This window comes from Pithys albifrons, chromosome 21, assembly GCF_047495875.1.
Source record: "Pithys albifrons albifrons isolate INPA30051 chromosome 21, PitAlb_v1, whole genome shotgun sequence".
Taxonomy (NCBI): Eukaryota; Metazoa; Chordata; class Aves; order Passeriformes; family Thamnophilidae; genus Pithys; species Pithys albifrons.
The window spans coordinates 8,622,141-8,639,486 of record NC_092478.1 but is presented as its reverse complement, the minus strand read 5'-3'; the positions used below and the strand labels follow the sequence as shown (position 1 = coordinate 8,639,486).

Sequence of the window (17,346 nt, the reverse complement as noted above, 5' to 3'; positions counted from 1 at the left end):
AATCTGCTGAAAGGCACGTCTAAGTCCAGGTTGTTTGGAAAACTGGCACTTTGTCCTGTGTGTTTGCAGCCTCAGGGTAGAGTGGCTTCCAAAATACCCAGTCCATGGAAACCACTCTACAATGGTCCAGGTGTCTCAGTGCCATTGCCCTTTTTCGGTGCCCAGCAGATGCCACTGCTCACATCACTGGGCAGAGCAGCTTCCTGAGCACTGTGTTGTTCTCTCATGCTGCTGAGCCGTTGCCTGGTTCCTCTCATGATTGCCAGAGGTGGAAAAAAGCCTTGAATAGGTTACGTGAAAGGAAAAGGGAGAGGAATGCAGGAATGAAAAGGTTTAAGAACCAGAATATAATTCCTGTTATACAATTTCATGTCATACTTTCTCTTGGTTAGATTTGGTGAGTTCTTCCTCCCAATAAATATGCTACTGTTAGGAAATACCACATCTGCACTACCAGAGAATTTTCTTGGAGCTTTTCCACAGAGTCTATGGAGAAAATACTTATTTTCTGTGGCTCCCCTGCCTTCTTCGTGTTTCATCTCTCAGTGGATTTTTCTGCCAGATTCTCTGTTCCCATTGTACCACACAAAGGTTTTTAGCCTTTGTATCATATTTGGACAACTGAGACTAATGGGAAAGTTTGCCATCAGCTGAGGTGTGCATTAATGATATTAGTTGTCTTAGTGCCCAGTATCCTGATGTTTTGCTTATACCAGTCCCATGCTGAAATAAGAGCAGTCTCACAGCCTGGCTTGACAGGCAGTTTGTGCAGGTTGGGATCAGAACAAGCGTGAAGCCCGGGCACTGCTCTCCCAGCTCTTTTGAACAGCTGCATTTTCTCCTGCATCCCTGTTGACAAGACCTTGGGGGACCAGGAAAATACAGATACATTTCACTTTGCCTTGGAGAAGAGGAGAACATGTGGACTAAGCATAAAGAAACAAAAGCCATTGACATTCCTGACCGTGTCTTGAGACTGAGAGAATGAAAAAACCCTGAAGTGACTGGTGACTGCTAAGAAAGCTCCACTTTGTTGCCCAGCTGGAGCAAAGCACAGATGCAGAGGTGGAGATGCAGCTGTTTAATTTGCCAAGGAGTGAGCCACGTCCGCTTTCCTTGAGAACCTGCAGGAATCTGCAGCCTGCAGCACGTGTGAGCCCTCCTGCAGCTCCATCTGTTTGGCTCTCCTGTAGCTACAGGGGAAGGAAATTTTGCTTCGCTGTGGCTGAGGACAATCAATGCTTCAGTTCAGCCTTCAATTGCTCCTGCCAGTGTAGAGATTTATCACATCAGTTGAGCAGCCTGATGTTTTCACAGTACTTGTAACACAGCCGAGAAACTGTGTGGAGCTGTGAAATCAGAGCTATGTGCAGTGCTCAAGCAATAAGCAGGAAAAAAGTGGGCTACTTGTCTGTGTAACAGCCTGGCTAAAGCCAGAGGGCTTTACTCCATGACTTAAAGCCCTGATACTGCAGACACATTTCTGTAGATTAGTTTGGCCCAGTGGATCACCCACGGGAGGAGCTCATCTGTTCTGGAACAGCACTCTGTAAGTTTATCAGGGAAGAGACCTGTGTGGTGTTGTGGATTCTTTGGTAAACTGCAGTCAGAGGACTTTTCTCTTTCAGAAGGGGAAAAGAACAAAGGCACAGAGACTGGGGAAAAGTCATCATTGTTGGCGGGATTTTCCCCTTTCACTGGCAGAGGTAAATGAGAATGTGCTGAAGAGTCTCAGCCACTCTCCTCAGGATTTGGCTTTCTACTTAGATACCCCAGAACATGGCACAGCACAGCCATTACACCCTCAGCAGGGAGAGGCGTGAAGGCTGTGCCAGGGAAGGAGGAGAGCTGGGGGAAGTGGAGCCAAGACAAGGAACTCCTTTTGGTCAGCAGTGTGCCACTCTGTTATCAGAAAGGCCTGTGTATCCTTCAAAGGCCAAACTTCCTTGAAGAAGGTTGTGTGTGTCGGGGGGAGGGGGTTTATTGTTGTAATTCAGTTCATCTGGCAAAGGTTACCCCATGGAGCTGAGCTCCAGTGTCCTAAGAGCTGATCTTGGTCACCAACGTGGATGTGCTGTCTCTGGAGCCATAGGACCAGAGGAACCCCCTGTGATCAGACTTCTCTGATTCTGTGTTCCTGACTCTGGCCCTCTGCCACACTAAAAACCTTTTTGTCATGGTGAAACGACGGAGGAAAGCTTATCATTGTCTAAAACCCAAAATATTTGAGTAAGGACCAGACTATAATGAATCACTGGAGACAATAGGAGGGCTTTTTGTGCTTTTAAAAGGAGTTTAAGTAGGAAGTGCACTTTGTGCTCATGCTAAATAAAACTTCTTTAAAGGATGTGTGAAGTTGTGCAAAACCAGGTGGTATCCAAATGGGACAAAGAAATGGCAAAAGGCTCACCATTTTGAGCACATCCCTTTAAAATCCATATTCCCCAAGGTCTGCTCTGGAGGCCGCTGAGATGGGAATCCTGACTGTTACTTTTCCTGGTGCCAGGAATGAAACTCGAGCACACACTTTATGCACTTGCATCAAATGTGCTGAACCCAGTCCTGGCAGACTTGGGAGCTTTTCTGTGTGACTGGAGAACAGATCGAAGCTGCCACTTAAACTCTTGAGCACACAAGGTCGTTACTGAGTGTCTGGTCTGTGCTGTTGTGTGAGCTCTGTGCTGGGAGGGTGGGATCAGAAGGGACTGGGGTACCCACCTGCCATCATCTGCACATGCTTGCTGGTGTCACAAGACAGGGCATCTCATTTTAAGCATTGTTATCTTTATTTCCTCCCCTAACAGACTAAAATACCTTTCTGTTGTTCCCGTCCTCAGGAATCTGGGGGAGCTGATTGACAGGTTTGTGGCTGATTTCAAGGCCCAGGGTCCCCCCAAGCCCAACGTGGATGAAGGAGGAGCAGTCCTGCCCAGCTGTGCTGACCTCTTTGTGTACTACAAGAAGTGCATGGTGCAGTGCTCCCAGCTCAGCACCGGCGAGCCCATGATAGCCCTGACCACCATATTCCAGAAGTACCTTCGGGAATACGCCTGGAAAATTCTCTCTGGAAACCTGCCCAAGTGAGTTTCGCTTCCCAAATGCTGCAGCAGCACCGTCTGGTGAGACATTCCAGTGAGGAGCAGATGCTTTGTAAAGATAATTAATAAGTACATCCTTGTGAGCACTTATTTCACTGTCAAAGACCTCATGTAGCATCAACATGACTACATTTGTTTCATGATTTTGCAAAAGGTCAGTTTGTTGCACTGAGAAAAAGCAAGAGAGCAAGAGACAGTCACACATTGTTTCTCTTTTAAGGGCCCCTGGAGAATAGCTTCATATTTGGCTTTGATGAGCAGCCAGACTTACAGTTTCTTGAAGTTCCTTTTGAAGTGCCAGCCCAAGTCTCTTCAGAGAGGTCTGGCTTTCAGAATTGCTACTTGGGTAACCAGTTCACACTGTGATTCTTTGCTGCCTCTGCTCAACATTATATATATGATAATTTATAATGAAGGTTGTTCCTTTGTGAGATGCTGAAGGGCTCACCTGTAACTCCCTCTGCTCTGAAACATTTTATCTATATATAAATAAAATATGTAGATGGAAAGTAAAGGAGATCATTGTGAGTTTACACCAACATGGATAAATGTACAGGCTAAAGAAACTCCTAGATATTGCCAACCTTTGCTGCAGATAATTTTATATGCTATTTACCATCTTCAGTTCGTTTCCCTTGTAAACCTGGGAGCAACAGAATGAATTTCTGAAACCATTAAAGTCTTTTACAGATGGAAGGGGAGAGGGTTCCATCCAGACAAGTGGAAAGATAAATTTAATGTGCATTCTTTATACACATTTTTTTGCATGCCCCATTTTTGCTTCCAAGATAAATATCACTGTCCTATTTTTTTAATGGATTTGGATTATAAAGAGTTGAGAGGTAGGGAATTTCCTGAATCTAAACTGTTCTGAGTCTTTCTTTGTTTATACATGAATGTCCATAATTGGAAGATGGTGGAGAGAAGGCACATCTTCTGTAATTTACTTTGTTGATACCATCAGCTTTTAAAACAGGTTACCAAAGTCTCAAATGCATGTGGACAGCTGTTTAATGCTGTGGAGATAAATATGACAAGTTGCCTGATAGTTCTGAGATTTTTCTGTAATCTTTAATTAGATTTTGAATGACTGGCAGTGAAGGTGAAGCTGAGTGGGAAGGGCTGTGTTCCACTTGCATCCTAATCTACCTTTTTGTGGATGAGTGAGCTGTCCTTTGCCTGGTGACTTGATACAAAGCTCTGTTTGTCTTTTCAAAAGGTATTCCTTCACCAAAATAACAGGTGTGGGTTTGATGTAGGATGACACTGACCTGTCTTGCATAGGATGTTGGGCTTGTGGTCATAGGGGCTTTTTATGGCATTAAAATCCAGCATTAGTAATTTTGCACTGTGTGTCTGTACACCACAAACCTTACAGGTTTTGTCTGTTTTTTTCCCCAGGACAACCAGCAGCAGTGGTGGGCTCACCATCACTAGTTTGCTGAAAGAAAAAGAAGGTTCTGAAGTGGCAAAGTTTACTTTAGAAGAACTCTGCCTCATTTGCAGCATCCTCAGTACTGCAGAGTATTGCTTGGCCACCACCCAGCAGGTGAGCTTTGTTCTGCAGCACCTCTGAGCTGGCACCCAGCAGCAGCCCCTCTTCTGCCATGCTATTCTGTGCTGCTCTGGAGAATGGCAGAGTCAAAAGTACTGAAATATCCATAGCAGAGTCAGCTCCACATTGATTATTGAGCTCTACATTATTAAATCTGTATTTCAAAGAAAGAAAAGTATTGATTTTGCTGTTTCTACCTGAGAAAAGTAATTTGCTTGTAATCCTCCTTTACAGTGTCTGTTTTGGGTTCAGTCCTTTTGTTACATAATTTGTTTTGGATTGGGGACCAAATTTTTCAGGAGAAGACTCCTTGGTTCATGATCTCCCTTTTATAAAAACAAGAACAAAAATAATTCAGAATAGGTTTGGGAAAATGCTTGCATGCAATATTGGGGCAGTGTGGAGTGAAGAGAGCAGGTATTTATGCTGATATGATTTGCAGCCTCATTGCTTGTTACCTTCAGGGGCTTCCAAAATGCCACAGGTCAGGAGATGAGCTGTGATGTTTGGCTGTATCAAGGCCTCTCCACCAGTAGATCTGGCATTCCTCCTCCTCCTGCTCTGCAGTTTGGGCACAGACAGAGTGTTGAAAAACATCTTTATTAGCAGGACAGATGCCACGGTGTTAAGCTCATATGGTCATGTCATGCTAGAGTTACATATTTGACCTTGGAGGTTTAATTCTTGAGGACACACAGTCACCATGGCCCGTCCTGGCAGATCAACAGGTCTAGAATGCCAAGAAGAAAAGATTTCCAGTGTCACTTGCTGAGTTTTGGATATAGTTTGGGCACAGATTAGGTTTTAATAAGCTGACTTTTCCAGGACATAAGTTTTCAGGCATGGTCATTTCAAGTAAGAAATCTGATCTCTCTGTTGCTTGTTTTGTTTCCTAACAGTTGGAAGAGAAACTCAAAGAAAAAGTGGATACAATTCTAGTGGAGAGAATCAACCTGACAGGAGAGATGGACACTTTCAGCATGTATGTTCAGCAGATACATCCTCCCAGAATATATCAAACATCCCTGTTTGTCAGCCAGATGGTGCTGGAGTAATACAATCCCAAGATCCCAGTGTCACAGGAACCACCCAGAACACAGCCCAGGCACAGGCATTTCCCTGGTGAAGGAATGGTCATCCCTGGGCTTTCCAAGAGCAGCAGTAGTACAGGCTTTAGTTGTTCCCCATCATCCAAGCCAGAGGAACAAGAGCACTGGAAAAGGGAAAGGAAACAGTGAGTTTCCATTTGAAACACCATTTGCATCTTGGCAGCTCTGCGAGGTGGCTGTTACATTTCAAGAAAGGAAGCTATTTCAGTACATTCCTTCCTGCTCTAACTTCCCCCTGTTAATCAGCAGCCTTGTCAGTATGATCAAACCCCATTTCAGATGACATAAAAGACTGATCCAATCTTATATTTGGGGATTATAATTGAGAGAAGATTAACATTCATTAAAATAACTTTTCATGTAACGATGCTAAGAATATTCTGCTCTAACATCCTTCCCTCTCCACCACTGACAGACAGATTGAATATTTTTTTGAGAGAAGAAAATTGAGGCAAAAAAAAGTTGTTTTGCCTCATATCGGACAAAAGAAAGTCTTGGCAAAACTGGGAAAATAATCCCTATCAGCAGCTCTCTCCCTAAAACTAAGCTTCAGCCCAGAGAGCAGTAAGATACTTTTTTTAGAAGACTTCCTGCCTGTGATTCCTCCTCTCCTGCTGCAGTGGACAGGCTCCCACTGAGTCTCCATCCAGGTTTTTCACGTGGTCTCAGGCTCCGTTCCAGGCTGCAGAGACTCCCTTCCCTTCTCAGACCTCTTTAAGAGTGAATCCCTGACCCAAGGCTAGGGTTGCTGTGTCCACTAAGCCAAAGCAAGCAAGGCAGCAGGGGAGTAGAAATGAAACATGCCCTGTGATAGGATTTTCTTTACATGGACAAGTGGAGGGTGAGTTTTGCCAGCAGGAACCAGCAACCTCGAGCCACTCCTCAGTTCCCAGTGGCTGCCTCACGAGGCAGTTGGTTGCAGGCAGCCAGTGTGATGTGTTTGGGGAATTATTTAATATATAGTTCACGTTTGCTGTTTTGGACAGCTTGAAAGTCAAACTGACAGGGCTGATATATCTTGTAACAAAGGCTTTTTAATTGACTTTCATTCTGTTCCAGTGCAGCGCTTTGTCCAGCCTTCTGTCAGTGTAAGTCATAGCTATAAACCTCACTGGCATTCACTCATTCAGCATCAAACAACTTGTCTCTTCTGGGATTTGATATCTTGTTAGGCACAGTCATAAAGTAAGTGATAAAATGCTGTTTATGCACCTTGGAAAGTGTTTCTTCTTTCATGGAAAGACAAGTGCAGAACCACCCAAAATGTATGTAAAGGTGAGGGGCTTATCCCTGGGCTGGCAAAGCAGTTTTTTTAGGAAATGTGGGAAAAATTATGAGCTCTTCTTGAAGTTCAACAGAAGAAAAGCTATTGTCATACAAATCCAGAAATCCATCATTCCCACTTCCTGCCCTGTTGGTCTCTTGTGGGATTGTGGGCAGTGTTCAGAGACTCTCTGAAGGCCTGAAATGTTGGGCTCACTTATTGAGAACTTACTGTACTAGGACTGTACTGCTCCTTCATGACTCAACTTCTCAATCTATCAGCCTCTGTGCATGTCTGGGATTGTTGAGGAGTCACCCACTGCAGCTGAAGTACTTCATGTGCTGCCTGGGGTAAGGGTTTGAAGTGTTGTCCTGTAGAACCAGGATCCAAGCTCTCTTTTTGCAACACCCTTCCTGCTGCACCATTACCCCTCCACAGCAGGTGTTTATTTTGAAGTGCAGACAAATGGGCTTCTCTCCCTGTTTGCAAACTGGTGGTTTTTAGGTGAGAGCTTGCAGTTCTGATCCAGCCTCAGACAGACTCCTGGGGCACAGGCACACCAGTGATGGGGTCACTTTGCATCCACTCAGAGCATTGTGTTTCACTGGTGCTGAACCACAGCTCGTCCCACCAGTGGCAGCAGGTGCCCTGCAGGAGTCAGCTGTGCCCACAGGATGGTTATTTCAGTCTGGCTCCCTTGGCATTGCTTGGGCTGGTGGAATCCCCCAAGGGAGTCAATTCTGTAGTGCCCAGCAGAAGCAGAGGTACCAGCAGAAACATTCACAGGCTTTTTTTAACCCAATGCAAGTTTTAGATCCTGTAACTTGAAGCCAGTAGTCACTTTGTCTCCCATACTAGTTTTTCCAACTAATTTTGGATGAGTTTGTCTTTACAAACAAATTAATTGCTTAGAAGGAAGTTGCATCCTGTTCCAGACTTTGTGTGCTGGAGCTGTAGGAAAGAGAACAGGCAAACTTTCTGGGTCATGGTGAAGAACAAGACACAGATCAGAATTAAGTGTGGGTGAGACCACAACTCAGTGAGGAGGTGGACACTTAAAAATATTTTGAACAGTGAACCCCAGAGGAGCATCCAAAACTTCACAAAGGCAATGAGGGGGAGGAAGGATGGTTTGAAGAAGCCTTGGTTAGATTTCTCACAGTTCTGTGATTCTCATCTGTGCTACCATCATGGGAAAAAGCAAAAGTAAAATCCAGTTTCTTGCAAATATAATCCTGAGGTTGTAAACAGGCATCTGTGGCAGATTTAAAGTTTACACTGTTTTTAAAAGCTGTACTTAGTGAAACACAGTCAGTTATTGCTTCTAGCAATGTCTGCAGTGTGAGTGCTGGTTTCGTGCCCATGAGGGTGGTCTGAGCTGCTGCTGCTTCTTGGCTGTTGTTTTAGGATCAGTTGCACCTTTATGCACATCGTAATATGGTGGCATTAAATATGTCTCTAAGCAATATCATGCTGTTTAAAAAAGAATAAAGGGGGATGGAGGGAAATGAAGGAAATGCGTTTGACTAATGTGTCCTTTAGTCTGGTATATGTCTCAGAAACTCAAACAATGGATGGCTGCAGTCCTAGACATAGTGTAAATAAGACATCTGCCTTCATCTTCACACATGGGAGACACAGAACTCACACAGATGTAATTTTTAAAATCCTCTTTGCAAGTTCCTATAAGCAGTAGAGTATTGACTGTGAAGAAATGGAAAGATGATAAAATGTTGGTGTTATGCAGACTGGATTAAATTTGAAGCTGAATCCCAGTCTGGTCTTGGTACTCAGGGGTTTCTCCTCTTCCTCATCTGCCACCTTTGATCTGCAGCCCCTTCTACATGTCTAAACAGAGAAAGGTCAACTGTGAAAACATCCTCTCTGCACTGAAGTCCATCCTGTTGCTCCCTGCAGAAATTCTCAGCTTCTTTTCAGCACATATTGTAGCCATGTGGATTCACATCACAGTGCTACTGTCAGCCAGTAGATGATTTCCCTCCTTTCACAGTCAAATGCTCCAGTTCTGGCACTCAGATACTCAGTATGATTCTAAAACTTCTGTGTGATTTTTTTTTTGCAGTGTGATCTCCAACAGCATCCAGCTGTTAGTGCAGGACCTGGATGCAGCCTGTGACCCTGCCCTGACTGCTATGAGCAAGGTAAGGGGTGGATTTTTGGGAAGAGGTTGCCTTAAGTTCCATGTGGAGTTCTTGTATGCTTTGATTGCTTGATTTTACTATTGATATATCATTTTACACTGCCTTGAGATTTAACCATATATTGATTTCGTGCTTCTAAGAGCAGCAGTTGCTGTATTTATATATCCCTCACTCCAAACCCTCTGATTATTCAGAATAAAGCTTTCAGGCTTTTGCAGCACATTAAAACACAGGGACAATGAAATACATTCAGTAAATACACAAGGCTTTCTCTTTCCATTCCTAATGCCAGTGAGAGCATTTAAAATTGGGAAAACTTTCTGTTAGCATAAAATTTCAAGTACACCTTCATATTCACTCTTTTCTTTGTCTTCCCTGGCAAGTTTTACTGGCCTGCTTGTTTGTGGCTGTTAAATGGAGGTACTCAAAAGGTGATATGGAATTGATATTGAGCCTTATTGCTTCTGTGATCCTCTCAAGGACATATGGAGCCATTCCTGGAGAGGCCCCTGTGATTGGAGCTTAAGGATTTTGTTGCAGTTACACTGCTGGCTTTTATATGTATGAAATGCAGAGCTGTGTTTTCTTGCCAAAGTATTGTGAAAACCCAGACTGCTTTAGACAGAGGTGAAGACAACAAAAGTGGATTGAACTATTTTTTTTTAATTAGAAATATTAAACATAGAGCTCCATTTTTGTAGGATCAACACACTGTCTCGCTGCCATGAATTTTAATGGCTTTCTGCTTTATGATGTATTCCAGCTGTAACTAGCCCAGCCACCCCCAGCTAATATTTGAAGTGGAATGCAGCTGGTAATAGAGCTTGTACAGGTTCCAAATGGAAAGAGGGTTTTTTTGCCCAGTAAAATAACACCGTTAGGAAGGGCTCGGCACTTCAGGTGTTGCCTGTGAGCCGTGTCAGTTCCTCACATCTCCTGAACCTACAGAGTGTGGTAATATTTGAATCACTTAGCTCTGACTGTTTATACCCCAGTAAACCACAACCTTGAGAAAGCAGCAGCTGGTAGGCCATTTATTTTTGTCTTTGGAACACTGGTAAAATGCAGCACATGTGATGGGACTGATGATATATAAACAAGTTAAGTGTTATGAAATTAGCTAAATAAATACTTGTCACTTGTACACACACTCCACTATTTGCATCAGACAGAGGCACTCCTATGTGATTTTTATTAGACCTGGAATTGGAGCAAGAGGGGTTTTTTTCACCCTTCTCCTCCCTTTCCTTCAGGGTTAGGTTATTACTCAGACACTTGAATAAGAAATGCATATAATTGTTTAAATGCAGAACTAGTATTTGGAAACGTAAAATTTCAGTCTCTGTTAGAGGAATAAAGACACTGTGGCTGATCCATTCTAGTTCTGCTGTCTCAAGATTTATACTCCATTAGGGCTCTTCCTTTGTTTAGCTTCTTTTCATTTACTTCACCCTGTTGTCCTTCAGGACATTCCCAGTCCTTTGCTGGAGTCTGGCTTTTGTGTTTTTTTCCCTTGCAAAAATATTCAGGAACTATGGAGGTAAATTATGAAATACTTAAACCTCTCAATCCACTTTGGCTGCAGGCCACTTTCAGAGATTTAACACAGCAAATGGCATCGGGAATATTGCTTTCAGCTGGGAATGGTGCTCAGTTTCCATCATTCTTTACCTTGTGTGTTCTGGAAGAAATGGTAAATGATGAGAAGGCCCCATATTACAAAATTTATAGGTGATAATCTTTAATCAAACTTTACAGCAGGTGTAGAATGATTAAACGTGGTTGTAAGACAGGGAGCTGGGATGTGGGTGGGAGAAGAATTTGCCCTAAACCCCTGTTGTGATATTCTGGATAACAAAGTACAGTGAATGTGTTGTACTGATCAGGAACAGGCACTTATATTGCCTGGTGTGCTTCATTTTTAATTGTTGGGATGAGTCTGCGTGGGATATTTTTGCCCCAATTAAGTTTATGGATTGCACTGGATACAGCTTGATTTAGTTGCTGAATTAAGCATCGATTTATATGTAAAACTCTGCTTGTAAGTGGGACTGGGGGACATTTTAGTGACTCATGTCAGTCACTTGCTGGCTTTTTACATTTTGCTAAACCCTTTTGGCACAGCTGCAGTTCCCTGCTCCTTACAGCCCAGTGGACATCAGCAAGCGCTTGAACACGAAGCTTTAATCATTTCTCCAATACACACATGGAAAACCCCGAGAGCAGAGTAATCAGAGCTGCCAGCTGCTAATTAAAAGTCCCCAGGAGAGCGCTTTAGCCCTCAACCACGGTGCAGAATGTGACAGTGCAAAGCCCAGCTCGTGGCAGAGAACACGGGGGCCATTCCCAGGCAGCGATATCTGCTCCTGGCAGCTCCCACCGGCTTTCCTCTCCCCTCCCACCTCTTCCTGTGGGAGCAACACAAGGTCAAGGGAGCAGGTGCTGGTCTGATTAGGGATGCTCCCATGCCCTGTAAGGGCCCTGTAAGTGTGGAGCCTGTAAGGATAAACTGGCAGTGGGATGGTGCCAGGAACAGGGAAACTTGGAGACTCAATCACGAAGCAGCCCCTTTGCTGGAGACCCGTATCAGTGCTGAGCAAGGAGGAGGGATCTGGTGGCTCCTCAGCTGAAAGTTCCTGTGCTAGCTCTTTGGGAACACAGGGACATGGAACCCATAGCCAGGCAGAGCCAGGAGCAGTCTTGAGCCTCCACCATTCCCAGAAGGTAGCACAGCTCTTGTTAGGTGTCAACTCCCCCAGGTTTGCTCCAGATTTCTCTTTTCTCCTCCCTTTTTTAAGAGCCCTAAAGCCATTACAGAGCTGTGTTTTTGTTGTCAGAACCAGCTCTGAAGGTGGCACCAGGTCTTCAAACCCAGGTCCTGCCCTTGCAGACTCTCTGTCCTCACAGTGCACAGGTGCCTTTCAGTGAGGCCTCGATGCTGCTGTTCTTTGGACTTGTTTTCAGCTTGTGTATGTAAACTATGTGGGTATCCCAAGAAAAACACAGGATGAGGGAAAAGGAGGAATAAATTTAAAACGGCAGGAACAAAGCTGTACCAGCAGAATTGGGCTCATATTTCTTTTGATGACTTTTCAGTATGTGTGCTATTTCTTTCACTGCAGCTACTGGGTGTTTTTTTCGGGTGAAACACACCCACATCCACACACACAAAGGGTTATTTTTACTGTTCATGCTTTAAAGGTTTTGATTGTAAAGTATTGCTTTTGGAATGAAGACCAACAAAATGAAAAAGCTACTGTTTTATTGTTGGTGCAATAACTCAGCTCAGCAGTCCCTTCCCACTTTCTGGCTGTTCCCCCTCGAATGGGGATGGTGTGTTGGTTGAGGGTCCACTGTCTGTCAAGAAGGGCCAGTGCTGGGAATGTGTGAGAAAGACATGAAGTATTTTCTTTGGACATGACCAGTCCCATGAAGAGTAGGAAAGCAGTTGTCTCTGGTGACCTCTGGCAGGACCTGAGGAAATGGCTGGAGCTGTGTCAGGGCAGGGTTAGATTTGGGTATCAGGAAAAGGTTCTTCCCCCAGAGGGTGGTGGGCACTGAACAGGCTCCCCAGGGCAGTGGGCACAGCCCCAAGGCTGCCAGAGCTCAAGCAGCATTTGGACAGTGTTCTGAGGGACAGGGTGGGATTGTTGGGGGTGTCCTGTGCAGGGCCAGGGTTTGGACTGAATGATCCTTGTGGGGCCCTTCCAACTCTGCATGTTCCGTGAGTCTGTGAGAACTTGGGAAGCAGGTGATGAGAGAGATGTCCCTTGTAGCTCCCCAGCTGATGTGAGATAAGCAGGTTGGGGATTGGTTGGTTTGGTTTAAATAAAGACAGCTTTGGTAGGACATGTGTAGACTCAGACACTGTGGTTTTGCAAAGAATTTGGCTTCTCTTTCTGACTAAATCACTTAGACTGCATGTTGTTTGGATGGAATTGAGTCAACGGAGTTGCAGGGGGCAAAGTAGCTGTATTAAATTGAATTAAAACCAGGAATAAAAAAAACATTTATATGCAAAATCCAGAACTTGAGAAAACAAGTTTGAGGGCAAACAGCCCCACAGAAAAAACCCTCATCTTCCACATGTGCCCAGTTTCCTCCCCGATTTCCTGTGTGTTTTTCTTCTGTCTCAGCTCCAGCTTGAGGAACAAATCTCCAAACAGTTATTGGGAGAACATTGCAGAGTGTGTAGTGTCTGAGCCATAGCAGAACTGAGTGTGCTTTTCTGGATGCTCATATTCCTCAGTGAGATTCTGTTCTATAAATGCTGCTTGGCCAGGCCATACCCAGTTACCTCTTGTTTTGGTTTTTCCACATGACTTACACAGGGGGTACCCTGTGTACTGCAAACAAGGCTCAGAGAAAGCCAAGGGAGCCACACATCTGGCTCACAGGGGCTGTTCTGTTGCAGTTCTGCTGACAGTAAATGAAAACAAAATGGGAGGCTGAGTAACTCTTCTTTTGTATTTTTACGTGTATTTGGAAGAGCTGAAGTTGAGCATCCTGGCTTGTACACCAGCAGTGTTTTCAGTGTGCTATGCTGGTGTACAGTGCTTTGGGCTTTAAGACTGTTTCTACCTCTTCCATCTATCTGTCATCAGTCTTACCAGTATTAAAGTCTTGGCTGCCATACAGGCATCCAGACTTTGCAAGCTTGCAGATATTTTCGTAAATGCCTGTAATCTGGATTTATGTGGGCACTTCATCCTGGCAAACTGGAAACTGTTACATATTAAAGCAGTCTGGTGTGCTACAAAAGCTTTTTTAATCCTCATGGTCCCTGGTTGTGTAGGTTGCTGGTCACAATCTCTCTCTGCTCTGATGCAAAAAGAGGCTCTTCTGGGTTTTTTTTGTATCTTGTGGATGGGTTTTGCCCAGTTGATGTAGTGACGAAGAACTTGACCTTGGTGGTTAATTGCAGAGGCAGTCTCTTAATGATTCCTTAGAGATCTTCTGGCAGGAAGTTTGTACAGTTTTCCTTACCTGTTGCTTGAATCTTAATGAATTAAACAGTAATTTTGGTTGTTTTTATCCCTGCAGATGCAGTGGCAGAACGTGGAACATGTCGGTGACCAGAGTCCTTATGTCACCTCAGTGATTCTCCACATTAAACAGAACGTCCCCATCATCCGTGACAACCTGGCCTCCACGAGGAAGTATTTCACTCAGTTCTGTATAAAATTTGCAAAGTAAGTTACAGCAGGGCACAGTTCATTGAGGTCTCTGGTTCTCTATCCATGACTGTCAGTGTCTGGGTAAAGACCCTGCACCCAAGGAGAGCCCAGAAGGAGCTGGGGTTGGGCAGCAAACACCAGCAGCTGCTGGCAAGGTTCATTTTCTGGTGTCAAGTTTCCTGCTGAGGCAGGTTTTCTGAGATATTTGTCTTATTGGTTCCTCCCTATGTGCCTAAACCATCCCCTAAAATAGTGTGATGGTCACAGTCTGGTGTCTGCCAAGTACAGAAGGCTTTGCCTTGGACATCTTTAAAAGACTTTGAATATCTGACTGTAGACACGACTCTTGCTGTGGGAACCTACTTTTCCCCGAGAGATCAGCTGTGGGCCTGCCAGGTACTGAGAAGTTTGGTGCATCATTTGCCTCAAAATGACATTTGTAACAGCTATAGCACTGTAAGGAGGGCATGTGTGAGGAGTCTGTTCTACCTTCATAGTCTAAAAGCTGCTTTTCTGTGCAAAAATAGTTCGGTAAAGAGGGGAAATATACACTTAAATTTTGGGGGATATTAGAGTGTCTTCCTGGCAAGTCACTTAAAAGTCGAGCAGCACGAAAGAACAGACAGATGAGACAGAAATGCCCTTGCCTGTGGATTCAGGATGCAGCTCTCCAGCATCTCTTGGATATCCAAACTTTCAGCTGTGGGTCTGAAACAAAAATTCAGCTCTTTGGGAAGATACTTGTGAGCTCTTCCCTGCTTGCCTGTGGCCAGCTGAGCTTCACATGGCAGCACCCCAAGAAAAACCCTGAGGAGGACTCTGCCAGTTGTAGCTGCTGCTTTTGGTGCCACATGTGACTGTGCTGGTTGACTTGTGAGCTGTAGCGTGCGTGTCATGTGTCACTCTAAAATACCTTAACGTTTCATTCATCTGTAATAAGGTAATCACCCTGAAATAAGCTGTGTGGCCTGGCAGTTACTGGGTGGGTTTGAGACTGGAGCTTCAACAGGGTGAGATGCAGCAGCTCTCCTGGGAACTGTAAGCTTTCACAGCAGGAAGGCTGGCCTGAGAGTTTCATCCCCCCTTTCTGTCTCAGGGTACTCATTAGTTTGCATTAAGGAGTAGTTACTGATAAATCATATTATGACATTGCCCATAATCACTGTTTGAAATGCTGTCTCAGGGAAAATTTATTGCATGAAAAGCCTTCTGTGTGGTTACACTTGAATTTTATATCACACAGTGGTAAATAAAAAACCCCATTTACTCAGCTGTTCACAGCACACTCTTAATACCTCAGCTTAGTTGCCTCCCTTTTAACTTTATTGCTAAGCACATACCAAGTAAACTCCAGATAAAAGACCCAGCTCTTCCATTTGAGAGAAGTTCCCATCTAAGCCGAGTGCCTTAATCCCAACTTGTTCCATCAGCACAGAAACTACTGATGTCTTCAAAACTTTTTTAAGACAACTGCAGCTCTGATCTACAGCACGTTAAAATTAAGACACCATCCTGAACTCACTGTGCCATGGATCAAGTGTAGAAATGAAGACTGGGTTCCTAAAGATTGTTTTTGCTGGATCTGTACAACTTGGTGTTGAGGAGAACTTTCCAGGTGATAAGGGAACACCGATCTTTTTAAAATGCTTATGCCATTTTAGTGCAAATATTTGTATTTTTTGAAGCTCTGAATTCTTATGGAATATGCTGGCCTGCCCACTATAAATACCTGGCCTTTTGTGTGCCCCACAACGCCAAAAATCCTGTTAACAAGCATTGTGCTTCTCCATATGTTAATGCCTGTGACTTTGTGTGCTGCCACTTCTCAGCTCTAATGGATTGTATAAAGCGTGAGTGTTGAGTTACAGGACCACAGGGGAGAAGGCAGCTAAAGTCACTAAATTTAAAACTGCAGGCTCTGAGCCAAGTCTGGAAGAAGAAAAATGGCCATCAGAAATTGCATCAATCTCTAACCTAATTTGTCATTTTTGCTTTGTTTTGACCGATGTGCAGCCCTCGCTCCCCTGGGACTGTGAGCAGCACTCGGCTCCCGGGGAGGCACTCACAGGCAAGGTGGGGGGCTCTGCTCTCACTGCACCTTATCCTGGGAAATCAAAAACCACAGCAGTGAGGCTGGGATATGTTTGGGAAGTCTGTGACCTGACCTCCATGAGGAAGAGATTAGAACTGAGAGGCAGGGAAAACAAACTGCTCTCGCCCTCACCAGAGGTGCAGCTCCTCTGTTGCCAACAGCCAAGCAGGGTGGGTGTTGCAGCACGGTCCTGCCAGGTGCTCCAGCCTAAAGTATGAGAGGAGTTTGGCAGGAGAAGGTCATGTTGAGGAGGCTCCTGGAGGTTTCAGGGCTGAGCTCAGCCTGGGCAAGAGCTGGTGATCACCTCGGAGGGTGGTGTAAAGCAAAACTTGCCTCAGCTGCAGTGACTCAGTGACACCAGAATGCTTTGAATGATGTCCTGTCCATCTCCCGTCAGACAGACAGACTGTGGTTGCATGTCTGTCTGCCTCATTCAGCAAGGCATTGTGTTTGATGCATCATCAGTGCAGGGGATTAGGAAAACTCAGGCTTTGGCAGAGCCACTCCTGTTGGATGGGAGCCTCTCAGATGCTGTGGTTTCTGTGCTTTAGGTTCCTCATCTGTCTTGCACTGCTTTATTATTACGCTGGGGACTTGTCTGCTTCTATGGAGGGTTTGCTGGGTTCAATTTTATAGCCATAACTGTAAATGAATTCTGGCATCCAATCTAGCTGTGAATGTGCAGGGAGTAAAGGCATTCAGAGCACAAACCTCGTGCAGAGCATTAGCACTGAACATGCACGTATTATTTGCATCAGGATTGCCTGAGAGCGCCAGGCATCGAGTCCAGCCTAGGCAAGAGGCTCAAGTGCATTTTTCTGTTAAGTGCAACTGCTCTTGATGGTCTCTGCTAGTCAAAAAAATAAAAGAAAAAGGGAAAAAAAATTCC

At 44.6% G+C, this 17,346-nt stretch overlaps 1 protein-coding gene across 2 annotated transcripts in view; it reads left to right on the top strand.

Annotated features, from left to right (window-relative positions):
• VPS53 (VPS53 subunit of GARP complex) overlaps window positions 1-17,346 on the top strand; it is a 63,820-nt gene that overhangs the window by 36,170 nt on the left and 10,304 nt on the right. For both annotated transcript variants that reach the window (XM_071575050.1, XM_071575049.1), the window contains exons 14-18: window positions 2,838-3,080; window positions 4,500-4,647; window positions 5,553-5,635; window positions 9,110-9,188; window positions 14,232-14,380. In XM_071575050.1, the coding sequence (XP_071431151.1) occupies window positions 2,838-3,080; window positions 4,500-4,647; window positions 5,553-5,635; window positions 9,110-9,188; window positions 14,232-14,380 (702 nt within the window). The remainder of the gene's footprint in view (window positions 1-2,837; window positions 3,081-4,499; window positions 4,648-5,552; window positions 5,636-9,109; window positions 9,189-14,231; window positions 14,381-17,346) is intronic.